Source organism: Phytophthora infestans, genomic scaffold (assembly GCF_000142945.1).
Source record: "Phytophthora infestans T30-4 supercont1.3 genomic scaffold, whole genome shotgun sequence".
Classification (NCBI taxonomy): domain Eukaryota; phylum Oomycota; class Peronosporomycetes; order Peronosporales; family Peronosporaceae; genus Phytophthora; species Phytophthora infestans.
Genome location: NW_003303756.1, coordinates 2446456 through 2457545, shown reverse-complemented (window position 1 = coordinate 2457545; position 11090 = coordinate 2446456). Strand labels below are relative to the sequence as shown.

Sequence of the window (11090 nt, the reverse complement as noted above, 5' to 3'; positions counted from 1 at the left end):
ACGTTTGTCTTTTTCGTCATTTCATTTTGTTCACGACGAGATGGAGATAGCTCCACCCATAGGTCGTTGCTCGTCAACTGTGCTCGAGCGACCGGTCGCAACCGAAGACATGGATCCTCGACCGATCCCGTCAGTGTTGAATTCAGACTCGTCCACCAGACTGTCCAGTCCATGAGTACTGTTCTCCAGGTCACTTGAAAGCTTGTCAAAAAACGAGAACGAGCTTTTCCGATAGTGCATCGACTTGCCACTTCGATTGCTGGTGTGGTCGCCGAAGCGAGACGAATCACTGGAGCTCTCGCTCATGCGTGCAGGACTGCGTGGAATGCTGCCAGCGATACTACTCGCGTCGCTTGCCTTCCGGTGCATGTACTGCAGAACATTTGCACGCTCTCGCATCGCTTGAGAACAGTCGCGTTTGGGGTGCCGCGGTCGCTTTAGAATGCTCATTTCATCAGCAGGAACTGACAGAATTCGGCGGATCTGAGGCGGCGCACACGATCCGGGCTCTTCGTGCTGTAGTGCAGCTGCAAAGTCCATAGAGGTCGATCGGCAATGAAACGGAGAGAACATGACTTCATGCGCCAGAGGCTTCTCCAGTTGTGCCAATGTGGGGCTCAGTCCTTCATCGTCTACATGTAGCTTTGCGTTCTTCTCGTCGAGTGAAGCGTCCGAGTTTGATTCATCTTGGATTTCTTCCTGTGGGTCCAGAGTGAAAGACGCTGTGTTGACATACGAATTGGTGCTCCTCGACAACGTGCTCTGGTCACTGAACCCACGAGATGCTCGTCCATTGCTACTTCCACCGAGTTTCCGTACTTCATCGACATCTGCTTTTTGGGGAACTTGATCGATGTTGCGCTTTGTGAGCGGATGCTGTGGCAGCATGGGGCACTGTTCACTCTCGCGACACGTTTTTTCACTTGCGTGTTTACGCAGACTATGTGCCGCAATACCCGCGGGGGATCGAAATGGGTCCGAATACGAGCGCGAAAGCGAAGGTTCTTCCAGCATCGGGATGTTCTCGGGGGATGGACCCTGGTACTCGTTAGATCTCCTTCTGTGGCCTAATGAAAATCCTTCAATATCCTGCGATTGCTTCGGCTGGGGATAAATTGGCACTGAAGACGAGTCAGTGGCACCACGCATCCAAGGATCCGGTTGTCCGTGTCTGGAGCCAGGGAATAAGCTTTCAGAGCGCTGGTTACGGCGCAGTCGCTTCTCCGCTTTCTTCTTCTCTTTTTGGGTCTTTAAGTCTTTATGCCATTCCTCAAACCGCTGAATCCATGCCAACGGGGAGCGTCCAATCAACTGGGCATCTTCGTCGCTGTCTTTGACCGCTCGGCTACTAGGGGTGCTGTTTGCGCTGTTGTGTTGGACCTTCTTCGGGTGCATGAAGCTCTTGCTGCGACGATCTCGTGTCAGTTCACGTCTCCGTTCACCTGATACGTTCGGACTCATCTGATGATCTCCCATAATGTTAATTTCCTCTTTCACGTGGTGGCCTTCACTGTCTTTGGAGCTACTGACAGCAAACCCATCGGTTGAAATTCGACGAACATTTCGTGCTCCCCACTGACGATAACTATCTGCTGATCCCCAATACATTTCTATAATCTGTAACGATCAGGCAGAAGTGTAAGACAGAAAAATTTTCATCGATCAGGGCAGCGTCCTAGCATTGCACGCACCTGGGGCTGCAATCCTTCGTAATATTGCGCGAAGTTGGGATGATCTTGTCGAATGGTCTCCATGTAATCCTCGGTGAGCTTTCGGTCGAATGTTCTGCAAAAGCATATAAAACGTGTAAGGTTACCTTCACTTCAGGCTTCCCGGTTGACTTTGCATACCGCGCTAAGCGAGGAGGGATCCTGTCAATGTGTCGGAAAATGCCTGGCTTCTTGCGGCCAAATATCCTCAGTCTTGGCTCTGATCTAACCTCTGAACTTCGCCGTCCTGTTGATGAGGTTCGTGCATCCTCAGCTTCAACAGTGGATGCGACGATACCCGATGCCAGTTGCAGGCGATGATGAGCTCGAAAGTCTTCGATCCGGCCACGAATCACACAGTCCTGGTTTTTAGAGACCTGCATCAACTCTAGAGCGTCTAGTTCACCTCTTCCGAGCTGAAAAGATACCACAAATGACGTCAGTGGCCAGCTACTAATGAGCTAATGAGATCCAGATCGTTGTAGACGCACCTCATTCAGATGCTTCAGCATGTCTCCATAATTATTGCACGCGAGAAGCGCAGTCTTTGCCGGTTGAAGCAGAGCCAACGCTACCCTAAAGAGAACCTACACAGCCACAAGCCTCCCAATTAGTTGCCGGAGCACATCTTTCCGCTCAGAAGCAAATATTTACCTCGTCGCCTTGAAGAAAAATGGCATCCCAGATCTGAAAAGTGACTCCTCTTTCGCAAGGACTAGCGAAAAGGGTCAAGAACCACTCTGTACAAGCAAGCGAAAGCTCCATCCCTGAGCCACCAAGCTCCGACAGATGCTCCGAGATCTCCGGGTACTGAAGCCGCACGAGATCGGCAAACACGTGTTGATCCACAGCCAGCCCCAGCTGCAACAGAACTTAACCGTTAGATCTCAATTAAGCCAGCACTTTAGCAAGCTGATCCTCTCACCATTGTCGTATAATAATCATCAGGGACAAGCCGAACGATCACAACGAGCAAGTAGAACGCTTCTTCTTCGCCCAGATATTGCAGACTTCGAGCCACAATATAATTTAAGCCCTGACAGTATCCCAAACCCGGGTTGTAGATGGAATACGCGACTAATACACGCCGCATCATCCTCGATTTCTCCTCGGTCCACAGCTCTTTATCCTCGTTCGCAACAGTCCGATGCAGATCCACATCAATCTGCCGTGTCGCCTCCGTGCTCTCTGACTCTGAAGCTAATAATCGCTCGTACTGGCCCTCGCTTTTCCTCATTTCCAATTGAGCTCCCGACGCCAGCATCCACAATTTCCCGTGTAATTCCTCAGGCACAGCTCCAAAGTCTCGATCTTCGCGCATCAAGATCGCTCGAATACGCTCTTCCGTGCGCCAAATGCCATGTGCGAGTGGACCCAGTCCCTCAGACGCAGAGGAATCACCCGCACGATCTCGCTCCTCCTTTCGCTGCTGCTGATGCTCATATTCAAATAGTAGCCGCTGCCAACGCGATTGCTGCAACATATTAACAGCTTCTGGAGAGTCCAGATCCAAATCCTCCGCATCCAGATCTTCGTCGTCGGCGAATACGCCGTGCTCAGACACCGGGGACCAGTCCTATTTTTTTACAATTAAACGATTATAATGAGTCTCAATGGTACGAAATCCCTTCGCAAGTATACACTATGAAGCATACCGGTGCGTTGATCATGGAGCTGCGCTCGTCGATCGAACGGCGATTTGAGAGCGACACTGCCACCGTCTGCAACGCAAGGATATGGCTGTACACTACACTCCAAGTCAACACCGCATCTTACTCAAAACCAGTAAATACCACTCACCTTTTTCCATATCCTTGCGTGAAAGCAGGTCTTCCGGCTGGAAGAGATCTTGCCGCGCCACTCCCAGCACCTCACAGGCTCTAACCATTGTAGTAAAACAAATGAACCACCGTTGAAATCCTCAATTTCAGCCACGACAGGACAGCTAATGGCTCCATTGCCAAAATACGCACCTAAGATATTCGCGCACATTGCTCCATGCGTCCATATCGTCGCCCTGAGCACGTACGGGGCTGATCTGACTCTTCATACCCAGCGCCTTGTACAATTTATTGATCAGGTCGCAAAGCAGCTCGCCAGAGTGCAGCGCCGCCGGGAGATCGCCCAGGGACTTGTCACCCAGAACCATCTCCATCCAGCGCCGCACGATCTCGCCGTCCTTGCTTAAGTTGCGAGTGGGCGAGAGCACCACGCCCGCGGCCAGCTCGTCCTCCATCTCCATCTTGCCGCCCGTGGGGGTTTCTCCAGCCGAAACGACACCGAGAACTGGCGCTCGGGCATGCACTGCCACTGGACGAGGGGCTGTCTGGTGTCTTGACTCTCTCGCCTGCCTGCTGCTCAGCACGTCACTCGCGGTGCTGCTCTGTCTGCACAAGAAGCGCGTCGAACTGAATACAATTGACAAAAAGTGTCTGCGGGCAGATTTATGTTTGGCACACCAGATGACCATAAGCCTTACATCACCTACATAGTGACAGAGCCGATAACTTTGAAAGAATCGTTTTTGTAAGGATCACATCTGTGGTTTAGTGACACTTCCGAGTTGCAATGAAAGAATTGCATCCCGAAGGCCTGTCGCTTGCATTACCTGCTCAACTCGATCGTCTCCCGTCGAAGTCGATATAGCGCTAAAGTTGCGGGGGGTTAAGTCGTCACCTCCCTTCCAGTCCACCGGCAACTGAAGCCACCATGACAAACAAGGACGTAGCAGCTTCAGCTTTAACGTCGCCTGCGCAAGAGCAACAAGAGCCCGAGACGAGCCCACACCCTCTGCAGCCCGACGTAGAGGAGCCGCTAGTCAAGAAGCGCCGCACTAAGAACTTCCAGTTGCGCGAGGACCTGGCCAAGTCTCGAGGCTCCGTCACAGTCCATGTGCCCGCTTTTGAGCCCCTAACGTTCGACACATGGGACGCGTTTATCCAGGCGTGGAATGGCTACATGACGCGTACGAAAACCATGTACCGCCGCCGCAGCTCGTCCACCACCACGTACTGGAATAACAAGCACAAATTCAAGAAATACCCGGTGCCCGAGGACTTTAAGTACGCCACGATGGCCTATTGGTGCACACATGGCTGCATCCAGCCGTCCCGCGGCAATGGGGTGCGTACCCATCTGCACAACCGGTACACAGGCTGTTCAGCCCGCATCACGGCCGACGTGGTGTTCGAAGTAGTGGACGGAGAGCCCAATCGCGTCCGTTGGCTCGTGCGAGTGCGCAACCAGATCTCGCAGCACAACCATCGGATCAGCGACGAGATCTACAACTGCTATACCAACAACAGCTCCGTGCCTGACGAACTGCTGCTAGGCTCGGAATCTGAGCAGAAGCTAGAGGTGCAGGGGGACGACACTGGTGAGTGAAATGGTGCTCGAACTTTAAGTTGCTGATAGCTGACGTTCATGACTGCGTTGATGCAGCTTACGAGCCGTCGGCGCGCATTCTGACGGAGCTGGATCCGACGGCTGTGGATGGTGAGCGAGGGATTTTGCAATGGAGCTCTGTTACGTGCTGAAGCTGAGCTGGTTTGTCACAGCAGGGTTTACGACCAGAGGTTCTTCGGAGTCGAAGATGAGTGCCAAGGCAGCTGTGATCAACACGCCATCTGCAGGTACGGCCTTGACGGGTTTGACTGGAGTGAGGTGGCTGCTCTAACAGGGTTTTTGGGCACAGCTGTGTCTGGGTTTATGCTGAAGGAGGCGCTGGCGAACGATCACAAGATGAACATGGCAGCTTCGGAGATGCAGCCGCTTTTGGAGGAGCTGCGAAACACGCCGTCGCGCGTGATTCACAAGCGCTTGCAGGATGTGGCGGAGATGGTCGCGCACTTGCAAGCGAAGTGGCACCAGGGTACGGCCACTCTATAGACTTGTAACAGTACTTTTAGACCAGTTAGCTAACTTGTGTCATTTGTGATCGTTAGACCGCATCGCTGAGGAAGCGGCGCAAGCTCATGCAGTACCGATTGCGTTAGCAGCTGAACAAACTGCAGCTACGCCAAGTGAAGCACTAGGCAAGGCTAACGCGATCCCTTCAATCACCAGTCTGCCTCCAGGTGCCGCGTACTATTTGACGCCACGTGTGGGGCAAGTCGCAACGGAAACGGGTCGCATAGGTTCAACGCCAGCCAGTGCCGACAGTAGGTCTGGCGATGAAACAGCTTCTGAGGCTGTGTAAGGCTGTATGTAAGCTAGCGTCGCTTAAAAAACGAATTTCTTTTGAATTCGCTTTGAGAAACGAGCAAGTGCACATAACATCTGGTATGATAACGCTTTATAAAGGCTCACATGTTTCCATCCTAGAACAAGTAAGCCACGCGTACCTTTACTGACTGCATCAAGAAACGTTTTGTGCAGGTATTAATTCTATAAGTCTCTTGATCACTGTATGCCTCTCTGCAGGTTATCCACAGAACCCTTCGGACATCATTCGAAAAGGAAGCGGAGCTCCTCGGCCCCGCAGCAGCCCCCTCTCACCATTCGTAGGCGCGTCCTTAGCCCCCCATCTACCTCACCTCTTTCATCCCGCGCTTAGAGCGCTTATTGCTGCTTTTCCCGCGTCGCTGTGACCTGTAAGAGGTCGCGGGTCATGCCAGTCCGGAGAGGCGTCGTGGCCTCTGTTGTGCAGACACTGAGCTTTCACGTGGCTACATTGGCCTTTGCATGTATATTGGGAGTCATCCTAGCCACTTCCGGACTGTTACTCCTGCTCGTAATTGGCTGTCTTCTCGCTGGATCGTCGCAGCTCGCTCGAAAGCTCACGAGGGTCCTCTGGAAGACAGAAATGGCCATCGACGCGCTTGTAGCGGACGAAGACGAGGCAGGGTCAATATTAAGGCGGCGCAGGTCAAGTCATAACGCAGAGCAAACCATCCAGGGACCAGTATTGGGGGAGGTAACGCTCCCAGTGATGCTATTGTCGCTATTGTACTTCTTGGTGTTCAAATGGATCCTAGATCTGGTATTCTGTGCCGTGCCACTGGCACTATGGATCGTGAGTATTGCTCAAGTGTTACCGAAAGATGCAGGGCTCTCCGATGTGAACATTGTGTCCACGGGGACTACAGCTGCTCAGGTGTTCGCAGCAGTGGCTTTCGCCTTCTTGGCGCATCAATTGGGGGTCACCTCTGCTAGAGGATTACTATTCGTGTCTAGAAATGTGGCGCGAGTGCTTTTTGCAAGTAATGCTCCAGAGGAGACGAGTGAAGAGACCATTGATCGAGCACCTTTTAAAATTGGACAGAAAGAGCGTCGTATTGGAGCTGCAGCATCAAATAATTATGGAACGATGGGTGGAAAGCATTCAAGCTCGCGTCAAGGAAGTGGCAATGCGTCAGTGTCGAACGAGAAGCCGTCGGCTGAAGCTGTGACGCGGAATTTGTACCAGGAACGCCGAAGTGGTAGCGAGTCGAATGTATCGAGACCAAGAGGGTCAAGGGATATGAAACAGCAGCCAGCAAGCTTCGACGGTGCGTATGTACCTCCAGGGATGCCTGTAATGGCTACAGATAGACCATTACCTCATGCTGAACGGGCGTTTCAAGAAGATATGCATCATGACCACGACCAGGAGTTTCAAATGTGTTGCTGCAAGGTTGTTATCAAGTCTGACGCTAAAGGGATCGATGAGAGTGATGATCAGCATAGGATTGATGGTCGTGGTGGACGCAGGGGAGGCGGTGGAAGGGGAAATAGCAGAGGAGGATTCACGTGGGGTCGAGGAGGACGAGGAGGGTTACGCTTCGACCAAATGAGGCTGGATATGCGTGGACCTCCACCTTTCCCGCCATTGAATGGCGAATTGTCACCGTGGGGCGCTGACTGGCGTGAGCGATGGCTGGAACATTGGTCGCATTGGCATGATTGGAGGTGGCCTCATGAGGCCCAGAGAAGGCAGAGAAGAGGTCGACGAGGGGTGCGTCGGCGCAACAGCTTCGATGATGTGTATGCTGTCGCTGTCCCTGTGGCCGCAACTGTGTCGGATACTGATGACGACGTCGTCAAGAAGGAACCAGCGCATAAAAGTATGTATGAGGCGCTGGACTTAAGTCCATCTGCTCCACCTCTCCCTTCCCAACAAACACGCCGAGGAAGTTTCGATGCACGTTCGGTAGAATTGCAAGGGGCATATGACCATTATCGTCGTGACTCGACACAAAAGAGCTGGTCTGAACCGACTGGTCGCCAAGAGCATAGTCGCAGAGATGAAGCGATGGGCACTTCCGAGTCAGATGAAGACGAAAGTGACGGCGATCGTAGAAGGGACAAGGAGGATGCTATGCGTGGGCTGTTACAAGGTCAACATCAGCGCACTGATGGCTCCTCCAAAAATGTCGACAGAGAGGTGGCTGGTGAGGCTGATGGAGACTGGACAAGTGATAAATTTCGCCACAAGCATGCCCAGTGGAAGCAACGACGGTATGAAAGGAAAGTGCAGAAATACGAACAGAAACTTCGAGCAGCACAAGAAAAACTTGATAAACGACGTGAAGAACATGCTGATCGCCACGAGCGATCCATTGCCGCCAGAGAACGTGATAGATTTGCAAGAGAGATCGACCAAGCAGCCGATGAAGCGTTCTACGCACCGGAGAGTAGACCAGATACTATCCAGATGCAATTACAGTCGTCGGGGGAGGATAAAGCAACTGTTCCGCGACATGCATCGCCAGCAACACCTTCAGTTCCAGCTCCACCAGTATTACCAATAATATCTGCTCCTGCAGCTCCGCCAGTCCGTCCAAAAAGTACGCCGCTGCTTCGAAGCACTAATGGAGATCCAAGGAAGCGAGCGCTATCTTCTCGCGTCCGGGGGCGACCAAGTACGCTGTCAGACCATCAAGTGCGCTCCACTAGTGACACTTCTGATCAACTGGACACCGTGGAGCATGATGCGCGAGAAGATAAACGGTCGGTGAGTATTGCGCAGGCATCTCAGGCTGGATCATCGCGCGACATCAGCGACTTGGAAATACTAGGCCACTACGGAAACATCGCCCGTTCCTACGAAGATGACGACATGACAAATATGCGAGCTTATGCGCCGCTGAGCTATACGGATAGTCCTCCGCAGTACATCACGGCTTTGGATTCAAGTCCGATCTACCGAGGCTCGTCGGAGCAGCCAGGTTACGACAGCTTTTCGCCCATGAATTCACCCAGAAGCAGCGGGGTAGGACGTGGGTCTTTCGACGTCGATCACGACTACGACTTGCTGTCTCCGACCAACAGTATACACGATGCTGACTTCCCAACCGACAAGTTCCAGCAAGTGTACCGTTCGATCCAGATGGCTGCTGTACCTGAGTCTCGCCGGTCTGCATCAACAATGGCGGCTGAGGAAGGCGGTGTGGATGCGAAAGCGGAGTTCAAAGACGTCCCTGGTCGTCGAGATCGTGTGAACTTCAGTGCTTTCGCCCCACCAAGTGTGTGTCCGTCGCTGAAGCCGTTCCAGTTTACAGTTTGGGCGTTCCTCTTGAACCAGCGATCCGAGATGCAAGAGCTGGCGAAGAGTGACCACCCTGAGGCGCGAAAACTCTCGCTGGAATCCAAACTAGACGTCCGTCGTGGCGCTCTGGTGCACGTGACGCTGGAAGTGCCCAACGGATTCGAGGTACTGAATGGTGCCACGCAAGGCTTCGCATGGGAAGGAGAGATCTCGAACGTCGACTATGACGTGGTGTGTACAGATGGCGCTGCGTTTGGACGTGTATTGTTTAAAGCGCGAATTACTGTGGGTTCGTCTGTCGCCGTGCTGAACTCGTTCGTGCTTGTTGGCTCGCGTGTGATGCAGCCTAGCGAGTTAGAAGCTGACGTGCTGGAGGGCTGGATGGATGTGATGGAACAGACGTATCGCGAGATTCCGTTCCGGTCGCTAGAGATGAAGGAGCTGGTAGGACAAGGATATTTCGGTGACGCGTATCGCGCCTCGCTGGACGGTCAGGATGTCGTGGTGAAGACTATTCGAGCTAGCGAGTTCGGCGAGACGACGTCGCAGATTGTTCGCGAGTTCCAGCACGAGGCTGCGATGCTGAATATGTTTGGACATCACCCCTGCATCGTCCCATTTGTGGGTGCTTCTACCGACACCAAGTTCCCATTGGCTTTGGTGACCAAGTATCTTCCGTATGGCAGTCTGGAAGACAATCTACGTGGCAGTTCTTCACTCTCGATCGATGAACGCACTGGGATGCTAAAGGACGCTGCGGCTGGACTGCTTAACATCCACGAAGGTGGCTTCATTCACCGTGATCTTGCTGCACGCAACTGTCTCGTGGATCAAGGCAATCGTGTACGTATCTGCGACTTTGGGCTCTGTCGTCGCGTGCGAGCCGAGACTGGAATGCTTTTGAAAGACGCTGTGGGTCCAGTCAAGTACATGGCCCCAGAGTCATTACAGCCTCCCCACGCGTTCTCATACGATTCAGATGTCTACATGTTTGGTGTGCTGATGTGGGAGACCTACACGAGTTCGCCACCGTTTGCGGCGCTGACTCCTGTAGAGGCGATGATGAATGTTTTACGTGGCGAACGTCTTCCTGTTCCTAAGGAGCTACCGGAATCTCTTCAAACGCTGATGCAGAACTGTTTCCATGACTCGCCCGCCGAACGTCCGTCCATGCAGGAAGTGCTCACTGCGTTAGATTGCTCGTTAGTCTCGAGTCAGCGCGCGTCAGCAGCGATCGCTGCTAGAACGGCTGTTGCTTCAGCTAGTGCCAGCGCGGCGACCTCCACGGCGATGGCCAAGTCTGTTGCATTGAGGAACAACCAGCAAGATCGATCCATTTGGGTATAGCTCGGGGTGATGTTACGTATTAATTGATGTTAGTTTCATGAATTTGTGTAAATAAAGGACAGCGATTTTTTGCTCACTTTTACAAATAACGCCAACGAAGAGCAAAAGATCTCGTTGTTGCCAGGAAGCGAGGTGGATGGCGAAATGAAGGGAAAGATTGGCGCACAGAAAGTATCCTGGGCTACTGCAAGCGAAGCCTCGCTGCACGTTTCCCGAATGCGTGAAGCAAGCTCAGCTGAAAGGCATGTGTCAAGCACATGGTGGACGCAAACTTTGCGTTGCACTATTACCGTCAACTTGAAAGGCAGCTCGACGTCGTTTCTCAAAAGGATAAAACAACTAACTCATTAGAGGATGGTGAAGCTGGAAGGCATTGATACCAGCACGATCAAACTACAAGAAGGAAGAAATATGTTCGTATTCAACGCTACCGTTGACCGGTTGGTTTTTTCTGGAATCTTTATACCCCTGGCGTCTGATCAAGGTTCCGTTGAAGGATGCGTCAATCAAGTTATAACAATGGGAAAGTGTGCGGTACATGGAGGAGGTAAGAGATGTTCGCACCC

At 52.6% G+C, this 11090-nt stretch overlaps 3 protein-coding genes across 3 annotated transcripts; 2 read left to right on the top strand and 1 right to left on the bottom strand.

Annotated features, from left to right (window-relative positions):
- Positions 1–30: 30 nt before the first annotated feature.
- PITG_02531 (uncharacterized protein) lies at positions 31–4112 on the bottom strand (the record flags this gene model as incomplete). The annotated part of the gene is made up of 10 exons (XM_002907404.1): positions 31–1469; positions 1512–1617; positions 1692–1785; positions 1851–2125; positions 2201–2296; positions 2364–2570; positions 2635–3285; positions 3365–3456; positions 3510–3589; positions 3683–4112. The coding sequence occupies 10 exons, from the start codon at positions 3943–3945 to the stop codon at positions 31–33; spliced, it is 3303 nt and encodes a 1100-aa protein (XP_002907450.1).
- A 306-nt stretch (positions 4113–4418) lies between these two features.
- On the top strand, positions 4419–6093 carry PITG_02530 (uncharacterized protein; the record flags this gene model as incomplete). Its single annotated transcript, XM_002907403.1, has 6 exons — positions 4419–5085; positions 5151–5204; positions 5267–5341; positions 5404–5580; positions 5654–5903; positions 6087–6093. The coding sequence occupies 6 exons, from the start codon at positions 4419–4421 to the stop codon at positions 6091–6093; spliced, it is 1230 nt and encodes a 409-aa protein (XP_002907449.1).
- Positions 6094–6513: 420 nt separating this feature from the next.
- Positions 6514–10524, top strand: PITG_02529 (protein kinase, putative; the record flags this gene model as incomplete). The annotated part of the gene is made up of 1 exon (XM_002907402.1): positions 6514–10524. The coding sequence occupies one exon, from the start codon at positions 6514–6516 to the stop codon at positions 10522–10524; it is 4011 nt and encodes a 1336-aa protein (XP_002907448.1).
- Between the last annotated feature and the right edge of the window lie 566 nt (positions 10525–11090).